Genomic DNA, 15,963 nt, shown 5'->3' with positions numbered 1-15,963 from the left:
ACCACTGGGTTGTGGAAGGCACATGAGGAGGATTCTTAGGTAAAGGGTAAAGTCAAAATGTTCTTTTCTCTACAATAGGCATTGACTCATATCTTTGAGTAGCACAACTGATTTGAAGTTTCCTTTTAATCACGTTCTTCATTATCTCTTTCTTCTTTCTTGAACTGTTTCACTGAGCTGCACTTGCCCTGAGGTACAACTTCTGTGTATTTCCACAGGCCCCTGGTGAAATGCACCCTTTTCCTCCATGTTACCCACCCACCCCTCTTTTATTTGTTATTTCCCAAGCAGATGGCCGGTCAAAATGGGAAAGGGCCAGGTTACTTGAATGTGGTTAGAGTGACAAGAATTGCCTTGTAGCACCTAGGGACTGCCCTTTGATATGTCTCTCCCTCCCAAATCTAGTCATTTTGTGCCTAGGATCACTCTGACTAATTCCAAGATGCATAAATAAGCAAAATTCCATTTTAGTGACATTTTTTGATGTATTCTTCTTCCTGAGAGTTTTCCATTAAAATGATGCTTGAAAGATACATTGTCTTCATTCATTCATTGTATTTCTCGGAGGTGGAAGAAGCTACCAGCAGGCTCCTGCTCTCCATTTCCTTTTAGTGGGTCTCAGAAGCCCATGAAATTATAGGTCGTATTTTGTGTATATGGATATTTGTGCAGGTGTCTCAGGAGAGGATCCATTATTTTCAGAAAGGCATTCATGACCTCCAGGAGATTAAGGACCGTCATGCTAGACCAGTGGTTCATTCTCGAAGGGTGGTCCCTGGAGTAGCAGTATCAGCATCACCTGGGAACTTGTTAGAAATGCAAATTCTTGAACTCTGCACCAGACCTACAGAATCATGAACTCCAGGGTTGGGCCCCAGCAGCCTGTTTTAATAAGCCCTCCAGGTGATTCTCAAGCTCACTCAGGTTTGAGAACCACTGTGCCAGATAAACTACCAATACATGACGCAAGTTCACGTTCACAGGCACGTTTGCGTGACACAGAGAAAGCAGCCCTCTCTCTGCTACCCTTCATGGACCCCCCCCCCCCCCCCCCCCCCCGCACTGTCCACAGAGAGTTACTCAGCTCTGACGTGTATTCTTATCTTATCTTATCTTCAGCTTTAGTCATGCCCTCGGCTTCAAATTTCATTCTCCCACTTCTCTCCTGGTCAGCTCCTGTTCATCCCTCAAGACCCTGCTCGAATATCATCACTTCTGTGATGGCATCTGCAAATCTTGGCAACAAGGCTAATTGCTCTGTGTCCCCATAGGGTTATGTCCACTTTAACGTTATCACGTGTTGTTTGCTTGCCTGTTTGTTTAAGAGATTTTCAGGAGACTGTGGACCCCTTGAAATAAGAAACTTATATCTTGTGATTTTATGAGTATTTTCAGACATAGTTTAAGGGAGATCCTTCTTTCTGCCAATCCACAAAAGGGAAAAATCAGAAAGTCAAAAAGGAACAGAACTCTGACAGAACCAGGCAGAAGGGTTTTTCCCTAAGTCCCTTTATTTTCTACTTGAGATAACATTAATCATTAGGTATTACCCACATTGACTTCCCAGTCCCTTATTTATGAGGGTTTTTTCTGTTAAACTGTAAACTACGTCAGAAATTCAAGCAGAGATTCACCACAGCTGTACATTTCTTCTGCCTCTGTCTGAGAAGAATGGACCCAACCTTTGTCCACGGCAAAGCACTATGGACGTGACTTGTTTACCACTTCTCTTTGTTGGAGGGACCACGCTTCTTCACTTATACTCAAGATCAATTACAATGATGAAATCCAAAGGAAATTTTTCCTTTCTTACTCAGGGCACTGCAAGGTAGGTTTCCACTGTTCTGTAACATATTGCAATGTAGCTGCCATGTAAAAATTCTTATGATGCAAAATAATCTATATGGACGTTCTTTTTCCTGTTCTAGTTCTTTATTAAAACATATAATTTATCTCATGGCCATGGAATGACTTACGCTTCCCCAAAGCTTACTCTCCTGGTGATAGTTTTTCAAACGTACGTATTCTCAAGATGAAAGAAACATCATCTCATGACCAAAGGCTATGAATGCCTGGGCCTGCTTTAGCAAGACGGCCCAGGGTCTCTAGGATGTTCTGAATGGAACTGAATGTTTTGGGAAAGATTTGCAGGTATACAATGGAAAACTCGTGAATGGGTTTCTGGCCCCAGCACAGTGGATTCCAGGAATGAAGGAACATCCTAGATATTTTTCCAGTTTCCTCATTTTTGTCACCTTTCCTTTGGCAGACATGCCACTGTTACCTACCTTTATAATAATGTCCACATGCATAGCCTTTCTCCTTCCTTTTCCTTATACATTGAAAAAAGGGTTACTGTTTTCTCTCCATCACCGTCCACCCTATTCCATGGGAGAAGAAAAGCTAAATAGGGTGAAGTAACTCCCTAGGCACAAAAAACCCATTACACTTTCCAGAAGAAGTAATTTGCTTTACTTGGTAGTAGGCAGAAATTAACTCACCAAAGAACACCAGGGAATCAGATCCAATTATGTCAGCAGGACTTTAGTTAACATCATGATACTAGAACTTTCTTTAACATTCAAACTTTATGGATACCTAGAATTCATTTTAAAGGTAATGTCGCTAAGCTTTAGGCTAAAGAGTACCCACTAATGAATACAGTTGTGTCCAATGTGCGTTTGTGAATTATTTGGAAATTATCCTGTTATTTAAAGTGAAAAAAATATAGAAACATCTTTGATTTATTACATCATTAACCTATTCTAAACAATTACCTCAGTGTAGGGTTGTTTTGTGGTTGTGTCGGGATATCATGAGGGTTTTTTGGGGGGATGAAAGATGGAATAAAGTTGTTGTTCTGCACTTGCAACATTCATAATTAAAACAAGCCAGAGGAAATTAACTACATGGCTGTTATGATTTCTAGCGTATTACCAAAAATAATCATGGCACTTCACCATATGTTCTTGCCTTGTTCTTACATATTGCTGTTGGGATAAGATGAGACTTGACATCAACTAATTGCTTATTTCTAATATACAATCTTGAACTACACTGATTCTCTAGAGGAGAAAAATAGCTCTGTGACAAAGAGGTTCAGGAAATAAGAGCTTTCCTAACTTATAACTCTGTATGTAAGATAGACAAACCGTACAGGTAAATATAACCAGATGTGTATTGGTCCATAGGAAGATAGTCGCCAATTTTAAGAATAAGAATGTATCCTGTTCGTTTAGAGTCCTTCAAAATCATGAAAGGTATTAGTTCTGAGTAGACGAGGAGGAATAAATAAGTTAATACTTAATTGGAAAACAATTCAGTTGCCCGGCCATTCCTCGCAGGGCGTCACGGTAAATTTCCCAAACCAAGTATCTCACAAGCGGCTTAATGAGGTAATTATTGTGTTGTATTACGTGTAGCCCAGGTCAGAAGCCACTTGCTTTGTATTTGCGGGGTGAGGGGAGGATTGGGGGAGCAAGTAAAAAGAACATCAATTCAGACAGATCTGTGCTCTAAGCCTGTTTCTGCCACATAACAGCTGTGGGATTTAGACGGGTTGCTTCATCGCTCCAGACTGTGGTTTCCTCAGCTGGGGGATAAGAAGGCCTACTTGATAGAGTTGATGTAAAGGGTTTATAAGGGGTCTAAGTAATAGTTTCTTGCCCTGCTTCATCCCGCTACTCCACCTCCACCCCTCCTCGTGGCTCTGCACTAATAAATATGTTTCAATGTCGGAAAGGCCCATCTGGTCTTTCTCAGATAAGGAGAGTTATCTTCAAACAGACGGGATTCCTGCACATAAAACATAATACAAAACCAAAAGTACCTTCAGCCCTGTAGACTTTTCATATGTGGTTGTCTCTATGATTTAAATGTGCAATCTAGAGTAGAGAGTGTGAAGGCCTTTCAGGATTACCATTGGCAATGATCTTCTGAAAGATGTCTCATGTAGGAAATGCTCACTCAATTAGGAGCAATGAAGGAGTATAGCAATATCTGAAAAAATATTGCCACACAATGTAGGTTTTTATATGAACTTGAGATATATTAGTAAAAAGGAAAGCTCAGCCTGCCAAAGGGCTGGTTTTATCTTTCAACAGCAACATTATGAAGGCATGCTATTCTTTTTTATAACTTAAGGGCTGAGCCAGATGGGTACCAACATTTTTTCCCCACCAGGTCTGTGGCATCTTAACTTTTTAAAAATGCCTGATAGGATATATTTTAGGTAGGAGTCTCCTGTGCCTATATGCAGTATTGGTATTAATGCCCTTGTCTTGTCCTTGTAATTTACTTGGCACCAAGGGGTGAGTGTGCATGTGTATATGTGCTTGAAACACAGCATATATAAAGTTTGTATTACTCCTAGGGAAATGAAACTTAAAATAACATTTCTATCTTTAAAATGCTTTTGTGAATAGTTGTCACTTTGCTGAATTCTGCCTTCCAAAGGTAGAGCAAGAGAAGGATGAAATTGAGTCACACATGCAGCTATTTCTATAATGTGTGAGCACTCGATGACGGTAGCATCCCTTCTCCCTACTTCGTCCCTGTTTCTAGACCCACTTCATTGGTTCATGAATGGCCTGTCAGCTAAATTTCCTACGTCCATTGTCTCCCTGCTCCCATTTACCCTGAAAACTGTCCCCCCAAATAATCATTCTCAAATAGGTTTTTTGACCATATCATGCCCGTACACGGGAATCAGCAGTGGAATCTTATCCTTATAGAATCAGATACAATCTCCAGGCAGCATTCAAAGCTCTCAATGGCCACTCTGTACCCTTTGATCCTCATTTTTGACCCTTTTCAGCACTGCTTCTTAGCTCCTGCCTTCAGCTCTGGCTCCTGTCTCTGTGCATTTGATATTCCTTTTCCTTGGAATGGCCTCCTGTATTCTCTGCTAGCAAACTTGGAGTCATGGAGGAGGGTGAAAGGGGCACCAGAGAGATACATTTTAATGAAGGCCCTCAATAGATGGGGCATTGGCTTAGGTACTTAGATGTTCTACTCACATCACTTCATCTAATCTTTGCCAAAACCTTATAAGGTAGATATTATTAGCCTTATTTATAGATGAAAAAAATAGGCTTTGAAATATTTTATAATTCGCCAAAGATCACAAAGTTAGTAAGTGGAGGAAGTTCGAATCTAAACAAATCTTATGATGCCAAAGGCGGGGCTCTTTCCACTGTGCCGTACTTTATCCCAATCTATGTTAATTACTCCCCCCATCCTCTCCAGACTTTAAGACATACTCATGCCTTCATGTACTCTTTAATTATGTGAACTTTTGTAATTCTTCCTCAACTGTTCAAATCAGATTCCTCTCCTGAAGTATAAGCTCTAACATAATCATTAAAAAATCACCACCCAAACTCTCCTTTGATCCCTCACCCCCCCTTTAGGTGCTGCCCTATTTCTCACCTAAACTTCATCGCCCAACTTTTTACTGGTGCTGTGTGTTCAGTCAACCTCCTTGAGTCTTCTTACTCTTACATCTATTTCCACATCCCCTCTGAAACTGTTCTTATCAAGGTGACCATTGACCTTCCTCGTTCTCATCTAATGTAACCAACTTCTCAGCAGTATTTGACACAGTTGGCCACTCCTTCCTTTTTGAAACCTTCTCTTCTCTCTTGGCCCCCATGATACCATAATTTTTTAGTTGTCCTCCTACCTCTTTGGCTCTTTCTTTTCTGTTTCCTTTTCCAGGCTTTCTACTCCTACCTAATCTCTGAATGTCAGTGGTCCTCAGGACTTGGTCCCAGGGCCCTTCTTGTCCCTCTGCTCTTTCTCCCTAAGTATGCTTGCCTATTCCGATGGCCGTAGATAGTATCGATAAACCGAATGATCCCAAATTCAGAAAGCCAGCCCAGAACTGCCTCCTGAGTTTCACGCATGTATTTAAAATCTCTACTTGAGTGTCTTACAGTCATTTTAAAGTGTAACGTGTTGAAAACGGAACAGAGAACTGACTTTTCCCCCAGTTTTCACCATCTCAGTAAAAGACACTACCGTCCATCTGTTGTTCAAGTTAAAAATTTGGAGTTATCCTTGAGATATCCCTCTCCTTTATTCTCATCATCTAATCCATTGGTATGTGTAAGAAATCCACATTATATCTCACATCAGTCCACTTCTCTCCTCTGTAATCGCCCTAGTCCAGGCCACCATTATCTCTTGCCAAGATTAGAAGCCCTGGCCTCTGACTGGTCTTTCTGTTTCTTCTCCTGCTTTCTTTAATCTCCACATAGCAATATAGTGACTTATTTAAAGCCTAAATCAGATCATATCACAACCCTGCTTTAAAAGCTTCTGTTTCTTTCCCTTGAAATACAATTCGAACTTCTTACCATGGGACTTCCAGGCCCCACATTATCTGAAGCCTCTCTTCCCTCATGTCCAGCCATATTTCTTTCCTAGTAAGTTCTAGCCAAGATCTTTCCCACCACAGAGCTGATGCAAAGGCCTCCCTTTTAACCTGGGAGAAATCCTGTGCCCTTGGATTTTCCTATAACTGGTGTCTTCTCATCCTTCAAGTCTCAACTGAGCCTTCTCACATAGGTGTTTCTTGACCACCATAAACAGAGCTCACCCATCAACACCACATGGACACCATTATTCTCACCACCACCCCCCATTTGTTACCTTCAGAGCCTTTTCTTATTTTATTGAACATTTGTCTGTTTACCATATTTCTCCCCTGTTTACCCTATTTCTCTCTCCATTTATCCTATTATGCTGTGAATGTCAGGAGGGTAGAAGTTTGGGGTTTTTTATTTACCACTACGGACTTGGATGCTAATATGTTAAATATCAGTGGAAGGAAGGAAAGGGGAGGGAGGGGGAGGAGAGAGGGATGAAGGGAGGGAGGGAAGGAAGGAAGGAATTAACTAACTTAAGGGCCGGGACTACATCTTTCTTACATTCTGTGTGCCCAGATCTCCTAGTGAAATCTTGGGCATACAATAGGCACTTAATGCATGTTTGTGTGATGAATAAATATGCAGGACATTTTTGCACTGTGACAGAATAAAAAGAAACTAGGAAAAACAAGATGCAGAAGAGAAAAGGTACTTCCCATCTTACTTCCAGTCTAGTCTCACTGAAATGAACTCTTCAATTTTAAAAAGTAATTTTAAGAATAGAGTAAACCAGAGGGTCAGACAAGGAAAAAAAGCATCACGTGTTACCAGAGTTGGGGATTGCTTAAGGCGGTCTGACAAATGGGATTTTGCTCAGTTTCCTCTGGGGTAATCCACCCTAGGCCGGGCATTTTTAAAGATTAGATTTTGAAATAAAGCTTTGCACCTGGGAATGTACTGAGGCAGGAGAGCATATCCCTCCTCTCCACTGTTCTAGTACTTAAGTGTGAGAATTTTCGAATGAGATATGAAAGCAAAGACAACAAACCCTGCAGGATAATAGTCTCTGAGGACCTTCATAACAGCCATTTTTAAAGCAAAGCCTATGGACTCCTAAATCCATAGCCGCTCATTTAAGATGCATTGCCATGCAGCGGACCTGAAAACACACTCCTTATCTACCTCGAGCCACCAGGCTCCGAGCCAAATGCCAGTCCTCAAATTAACTCTTGTTTCCTTTGGGGTGACAACTTTGCTGCTTTTAAAAGTATTGCAATGGCCACATATAGAATAGAAAAAACAGTCACACCCAACTGTGACTCTGTACCCAACTGCATTTCCTGAGCAAGTTAGAAACCTCTGGTGGTTAGATTAGAGTCCTTATAAGGTCAAGATTGTGAGTCCAATTCCTTTATATGGATGCTTCTCCAAAAATCCATTAGGAAGGATAATTCTGTTTTGTTTTGCTAGTTTTAATTTCCAATCCGTAACAGACTGATGCTTTTGTAACGTGCAATAAAAATGAATTACTTTTAAAAATTACATAAACCAGACACACAAAATGCAAGCCCATGCTTTTTATTTTTAGATCGCTATAAACATTTCTCAAGATTTACTCTCAATTTCTGTTCTCATACTGGAATGTGCCTGTGTGTCTATGTGTGTGTACTCCAAAACCTCAAGTTTTAGAGCCCATGTTTAACAAGTCACTTTGGATAATCAAGCTAAGGGAGTTTAACTTTTGTATGTTTGTTTTTGTTTTGTTTAACTTTAAAGCATCAACGCCTTTTCAGGATAACTCTGTTGGATAAATCCATTTAAAGAGTTTGACATACACTGCTTCCTTCTGAAATCAAGTTTACTGAACATAAGTCTGCTTTTCTTACTCATTCAGGATCATCATCATTAACATTAATTATTTTGCTTCGCTTTAAAGCTTGATGATGCCTTCAAGGGCTAATAATAAATGTAGGGCTCTTAGTTTCCACACTGTGTGACCCTGGTCAACTATGCGTGCCCGTGGCTCCTTTTACACCTTTCTGGTTCCCTGTCAGGTGTCACTTCTTGCTAATCTCATTTAGCCCTTAAGGATAACTTCTCCCCTGCTTTGGATCTTCTGTTTCTGACCTTTTAAGTTCTTGGAAATCAGATCATCGCTTTGTTTTTCCTTCCAAGCTTATTTGAATTAGGTAAAAATTATCAGTGAAGAGGAACTAATGACCTTATCCTTATTCACATACTAATTGCTTTCAGAAAAGTTGAGAGACAGTGTGTCTATAATGAATTCTGTAGGGAGACTTGGTCACATATTTTTATTCATCTTTTTCTTTTGTTTTTTTGGTTACTTCTCAGTTATGTTCAAAATAGGAAGGTTATCATTTGCCACGTTCTTTTTTAGAGACAAATAATTCCATATACATAGGAAAGAAAATATGTGGGTACTCTTACCTATGATGTTTTAGAATAGTGTCATAACCATTTGTTCGGATAATAAAAAAAAAAGTGTATCGCACTAACTAATTCTTGGCATCGCCCTTCTTTATTTTTCTTCTAGTAAAGATTTGTAACTTTCCATGTTCTTCCCCACTTGTCTTCTAACTCATGAACTCCATGGATTGTTCTCCTTGACAAATGAGATAGTACAAATTTAATATTCAATAATCTTGTCTTGGTCCTTTCCTTTTCTTCATAAGCTTTTCTTCTGAGTGGCTTCCTAAAAGAAGGTCTTGATCCTACTTAGTTTAAGGACCTCAATTACATTCTACCTGTTTCTTCTTAACATTCATCATCCATTCCAATCGGGTTGTACAATTTATTGTCCCAGCTCACAAACCTAACTAACTCCCACCTTTCTGCTATTTCCATGCTATTCTTCCCACTTGGAATACCGTCTTCCTTCCACCTCTCTCAGTCCTATCCCTCCTTTATGGCTCAAACCAAGTCCTGTGACTTCATGAAGTCTATTTCTATAGCTCAGTTTCCACATCGATTCTCTTATAATAGAAACCCTTACATTAGCTATTACTTATTAAAAGCTTGTTGTGGTGTGGATGCTGTTCAAAGTATTTTACAAAAATCATTCCATGTAATATTTAAAACCAACCCAGCAGGTAGGTATTATTATTTATTATTTAGTGAAGCCAAAGAGATTAAAGAGTTTAAGTTAAACTTATGCAACTAATAAGGAAAAGAGAAGGGAGAGCCTCAAACTATGTCTCTGTAACTGTAATTTGCCATTAGTTTTCCGTGGAGGCTGAGAGAGGGGACTTATGACGGAAGTAGGCTAGACTCTCAGAAAAGAAGGAAGTGTGAGATTTGAAAAAGCTCTCCAGGAAACAAGATACTCCCTATTCCTAAAACCACCACACTATGAATATATCGCTTGCCTCATATCAGAGCTCTCTTGATATTCACAGCTGAAGTTGCTCCATGATTATACAGAACTGTAGGCTATGTGTTTCTTTTGGGGGAGGGCTACATACAACTTTTCCTTTTGGACCCGTTTTCTCAATTATTCTATGTTCTTTCTTAGATTAGATATACTCTGTGCACTGCTTCAGATCTATCTCACCGTCTCCATTTTAACAAGACCATAAAATTACTCTTTGAGTACGGAAAGTGTTGTTCTGCGTTGTCTAATGGCAGTGCTAGATTTGCGGAAATTTGGGCAGGAGTATTATTGAAAGGAAAACTTTTAAAATTAATAGGAAAAAGCTCAGAGGTAATACAGCCTAGTGGTTAAAAGCACAGTCCTTGGAGACCAACCGCCTGAGTTTGAAGTCTCGCCACATGGTTTAATTAGCTGTATGACCTTGGGCATTTTTGCTTAACCATTCTGTAGTTTCATTCTCTTATATATAAAATGAAAATAATAATAATGCCTACCCTAGAGGGTTACCGAGAGGATTACATGAGCTCACGTATATGCAGTGCGCTGCACAATGTCCAGTGTACCGTAAGTCTTATATATTTTGTTCCTGTTGCTGTTACTGCTATTGCCTCTGTTGTTATATAACAAATACCTTTTTTTTCTGTTCATTAGTTATTTTCTTCTTAAAGAATACAATAACAAAAAGAAGAGGAAAATTAGATCACATACATTGAATGTATGACGAAGGCTCGAGTGACCTTTTCTAGTTGTTAGAAGTTAAATAAAACTACTTTAAAAATATCTGTGAAAATTACTTTTTGTCCTGATTGGCTATCCTCTGAGAACTCCTCTTGATTCTCCATACCAACCTGCTGCTTTTCTGTGGCCCCTGAGTCTAAGGTTAATCTTAAGATCAATGCCATCATGGTAGCTTTATGCAAATGTGAATGTGTTCCTTCCTACCTTCCCTGTCGATGTCTCCCCACCTAGGACTCATGCTGCCTGCTTGTACTGAAAAATCTCCACTGCGGCACGCCAACCTCCTAAAGAAAGCCTTGTATTCCTCATTGATACTCATCTCCATTTTAGAGCAACTTTCCTGAGTCTCGTAGTTTGACAGATTCCCCGCCAGCCTGCCATCCCAAAGGGACATGGCCAAACTACATTTATGCTGATGTGTCAAGTCGTTACCTAGCGTAATGTTCACGCAGCTCTTGTAGACAAAGGAATGAGTTCCTGATGGGAGAATTTCTGTTCTGGAAGCAGGGATATTTTCTAGTAAGGAGACCTTTTCGGTGCAAACAATTCTGGCTCACAGGTGGTCCCGGATGCCCAATTGCAAAATGAGAAGGGAAAAGGGTAGTCAGGATTCCATTTTTCATTCAGAACAAATCAATCTATGTGGGTGAATTTTTTGTTAAAATCAGCAATGCTGTCTTGCCGTGTGCTTTCTTCCTCAACAGTTGTTTTTTCCCCCTTGTTCGAAGTAGCCTAGTTCAGCTTCAATAATTAGTATCTGTTACAGCCAATGCTTAGAATAAACGGTGGGTGGAGACAGCCCAAGATCTTCCAGAGTCAAAAGAACTGGATCCATTGCCCTGTTCTAACATTGGCTAGATATGTGACTTTAGGCAAGTCAGTTAAACATCTCTGAGCCTCAGTGCTCTCATCTGTGAAACAGAAAATATTACGTACATCACAGGGCCAGGAGGAGGAATAGCTGAAACAGTACATTTGTAAGTGCTTTATAAACTGTAAATCCCTCTACTCTACGCGTGTCATTTGTTGCTCTAAACCACCACCATGACCTAGACCCGTAGGACTGAGTTGAGTTACCTTCCTGCCAATTCTGACTACTTCAGCCACTCCTGAATTTCCAAGGGGAAAAGTTTTAATCCCCGTATCTATGAGGTTTGGCAGGGAATTCTCATTAATATTTAGTTGGTAATATGGATGAATTCAATAAAAAGTGCACAGTAGATTTTAGGAAAAGTAAAGACATAACTGTCTCTTGCAGTCTTCTTGTATTTCCCACGGTGTTAAGACGAGACAAATAGTCAGTCCTCAATGAAACCTGATTTATTGATCTTATATTCTTTTCTTTCTTGATGATACAACAAAGGTGTTTATATGCAGTGTAATGTAAATAGCAAAGATGAAAATAGCAAATTCATGAATCAACATCCTATTTATGCTTGGGGAGACCTCTCATTTACTCAACAAGATGTTGATGACTTCATGATGCACATAATCTGGAGGAACTATTCATTGAGCCTGGGTCTCTGCTGTAAATGCACATGTACAAAGTCAAGTATGCTGTAATCTATATGCACGTTAATGTAGAAATCTGATTGTAGTAGTCAAAATATCTTATTTTCTTGAACAACTAAAGGTTTGCTTTTAATCCCCTAAGTATGCACTCTTGAGGTGAAGTTTTAAGTAGCATACAAATCAAATACAAGAAGAAAAATAAAGTAAAAGAGAGACGTGAGGGAATTATGTGGATAACTTTGATCTGTTTGGTTTCTAGTCCTGAATTATTTAGACAAATTAACCTCACTTTTCTCTTTTGCTGCAAAAGTGGCAAATTCAGGGGCTGGCCCCATGGTCAAGTGGTTGAGTTCACGTGCCCCACTTTGGTGGCCCAGGGTTTCACGAGTTTGGATCCCGGACGCAGACCTAGCACCACTCATCAGGCCATGCTGAGGTGGCGTCCCACATAGCCCAACCAGAAGGACCTGCAACCAGAATATACAACTATGTGCTGGGGGGCTTGGGGAGAAGGAAAAAAAAGTGCCAAAATGACTCTCAGAGCACAGGAATGTGCTCCATGCAGTAGGGTATGTTTTTCCATGCAGGTACGCAAACATAAAATAGATGTATATTTGGTCTAACTCCATTCGGTAACAAGCCCAATACTAGTTTTCCATCACATAAGCTCGTTTCAAAATCATGCTATTTCCTTCCAGAAAAGGCCAGCTTGGGATGGAATAGAGATAGATGCTGCTTGATCTGTTTTAGTATTTTCATTCTTTCACTTTTGGATGCGGTTCTCTCCGTGTTCCCCCTCCTGCCTTCCAGTCAAAGAGAATGGGACAGAATTCTCTTTACAGTCCATCAGTGATCCTTTGGCTGCCAAAAATAGTGATGAGATCCATTCATTGCCCATCTACCTTACTTCTCAAACATTCAAACTTTTGCTTCTAAGAGGCTGTGGTTGAAAACACGGGCCAGTTCTTCAGAATTTCTAGCATGTTATTGCTGCCACTCTTCCTCCTTACTTTAGGAGAGTAATTTAATTCAATTTTAGAAAGAGAGAAAAAAAAAATCTTTCTAGTTACACAGATCAACCCAATTGTTCGGAGCTTCAGAATGAATTTTTAAACTTGTTGAACAGAAGCATACAAATCTCTAAAAGCAAGTCAGATAATGTACAAAGCCTCCATTCATTGTGTAGGCAGAAAGGAATGCTAGTACCCGGCAGCTCTCTAAGGAATGTTCCTTTGGCTTTGACTGTTCTGCTGGGAACAAGGAGGGAAACACATATATAAAATGAATTTATAATGTCTCTGGCTTATAATGGCAAAATGATAAGAAAAGTTGGCTGTTTAATATAAACTGTCAGTTGCATATTCCAGGCCTCCTCTCTTTGAGGTTCCTCCCACATCCACAGGCCTGGCTACCGTTTAGTGAGGAGTACAAAGTGGCTGTTTATTATTATTGACTGGTGAGGCCTGTGCTCCGAAATTCATTCTGTCAACAGAATGTAAGCAAAGTTGGCATTTTAAAGCAAGGCTCTTTCAGTCGCTGGGTTTTCTCAGGATTGCTATGCAACAGGATCAGTGCTGTAGTCCTCGGTTCAAGCTGAAAATGTTACACAGGAAGACATACCATGTAAAGGTCAGATTCTTCTACTATGATGATTTTCTTGATCTGTGTGTATACAAATGAGGTTGAATGCATCACCTCTTATCATAACTCTTAGCAAGGTCCTATGGACTTTCTACTTGTCAAGCCTAAAGTTATGATGGTGTTTTAAATGGGAAATCTTGCTAATAAATGTATGATGCTGTAATAAATGTATGATGCTGTAATACCAAGGTGAACTTAATGTGTATTGTCAAGAAGATGTTCTCCTGTGATTGAATCCCATTAATGTGCTGGTGCTATAGACCGAGTACAGCTTGTTCATTAGTCTCTCCATGCTTTTATAGTCAGAGTCAACTTTCCAGATTACTGTGTGCGTGGAAAATATGACTTGACTCATAGTGTAATGAAATGATTGGCACTGGGGTGCACTTTATCATGGAATTTTATTTCATATCACTTCAATAAAATGATCTATTTTGTCCCTGGACTAGAAGATATAACTTATGAAATTTTTAAAGTTATAAATATATTATGTTCCAGTTCATAGTGTAAAGGAGTAAATTTATTATACCTAATAAATGTACCTATAAATTTTTAAATTATACCTATTTAAATAAAGAAATAAATTAAACCTATACGTAATAAGATGCCCATTTTCAATCTACATAATAACATAAAGAGATAATACGTGAAGAAAAGTGAGTTGGAGGTGAATCTTCTTGTTATTGGCCCAATTAAAATGTCTTTTGAACTAATAGTTTATTTTTTGCAGTTCTCCAAAGTCCCATTCGTAGCTGGTGCATTTTGTTTGGTAATCTTGTACATCTTCTTCTTCCTGCTGCCCTGTAGGACCTGCAAGGAGAAATCGAAGCTCATACAGATATCTATCACAACCTGGATGAAAATGGCCAAAAAATCCTGAGATCCCTGGAAGGTTCTGATGACGCGATCGTGTTACAGAGACGTTTGGATAACATGAACTTCAAGTGGAGTGAGCTGCGGAAAAAGTCTCTCAACATTAGGTAGGAAAACATCAGGGGCAAAAAAGCCAGAAATGAATGAAAACGGCAAAATTTTCCTTGTTTTCCTAGCACAGGTAGCTAATATCTCATATGTTTATGTAAATCACCCAGTTTCAGAATGATTCCTTTTATTTTGAATAAATGAAGCATTCATTTGCTTAGTATGAAGCTGATACTTGAGGGTTCAGATTAGATTAAAATGGTGATGTTTTCTAACCACGGGAGAGATGCATATGAAGACATTAGAGTGAATTTAAATGAGGAACAGAGCTCTCCTAATTTCATAGAGTTCTTTCTTGGTTTATCACAGGGTTATGCAAAAAGTGATCAAATTAATGTATGTTTATCATGGAATTCTTTCTTTGGCATTACTCTAAATGCATAACAGAGGACATTCTTTAAATACCGTAACACATTATAATTAACAGTGGAGAGGAGACCTCTCCATGGCTCCTGCAGCTAAGGAGAGATTATAGCAACTTTCTGTCTTTAGCTTCCTCTCAGATTTTGTCACCACATCCTCTGTCGGCTAAGCCTTTAGTTGTTCTCTACTCCTCTATTTTGTACATTGCCCCTTTCCGAGTATCACCTTTCTCTTGAGAAGTTAATGGATGCATCTCAGCGTGTTTGTAAGGAGGCCAGAGTGAAGCTCTTGCTATACCCATTTTGCAATAGTTCAGTGACAAGGAGCAGAGATAGTAAGTAAAATGCCCACTGTCGCCCAAATGACGTAGGAAGTACAGGGAGTAGAAGTCACGCTTCCTGCTTTCTACTCGGTTGCTTTTCCTAATTCACTTCTCTTTATAAAAATATTTTATGCTTTCTTCTGTGTCTAGAGGAGGGATGGTAGAAGAGGACAAATGGACTTCCTAACAGTTATGAGGGAATGCATTAAACATTCGGAGTACTTACTACCTATAGGCCACAAGATTACAGAATATTCTTCTTTTTTTTTTTTTCTGCTTTATCTCCCCAAATCCCCCCAGCACATAGTTGCATATCTTAGTTGTGGGTCCTTTTAGTTGTGGCATGTGGGACGCCACCTCAACGTGGCCTGACGAGCGGTGCCATGTCAGCACCCAGGACCCGAACCGGCGAAAACCTGGGCCGCCACAGCGGAGCGCGTGAACTTAACCACTCGGCCAGAGGGCCAGCCCCAGAATATTCTTCTTTATAGTTCTTCGAAATCACCCAAACTTTTGAAATATAGCATATTTACTTCTATAATGAAGAAAAAATATAACTGAAATTTATTAACTCAAAAGTACTCTTGTGAAAATCTACACTTAATGTGAAATAATAATACTGATAGCAACTAACACGTGGTACT

At 39.6% G+C, this 15,963-nt stretch overlaps 1 protein-coding gene across 12 annotated transcripts in view; it reads left to right on the top strand.

Moving 5' to 3' along the window:
* DMD (dystrophin) overlaps window positions 1-15,963 on the top strand; it is a 2,262,230-nt gene that overhangs the window by 1,895,954 nt on the left and 350,313 nt on the right. For 11 of the 12 annotated variants that reach the window (XM_023633802.2, XM_070257261.1, XM_070257256.1 and 8 more), the window contains one exon: window positions 14,461-14,633. In XM_023633802.2, the coding sequence (XP_023489570.2) occupies window positions 14,461-14,633 (173 nt within the window). Of the gene's footprint in view, window positions 1-13,350; window positions 13,642-14,460; window positions 14,634-15,963 lie in introns of those variants that run through there. The other variant, XM_023633805.2, reaches the window with a different exon arrangement.

Source organism: Equus caballus, chromosome X (genome assembly GCF_041296265.1).
Source record: "Equus caballus isolate H_3958 breed thoroughbred chromosome X, TB-T2T, whole genome shotgun sequence".
Taxonomy (NCBI): domain Eukaryota; kingdom Metazoa; phylum Chordata; class Mammalia; order Perissodactyla; family Equidae; genus Equus; species Equus caballus.
The sequence above is the reverse complement of the archived record's forward strand: the minus strand, read 5'-3'. Positions and strand labels throughout refer to the sequence as shown.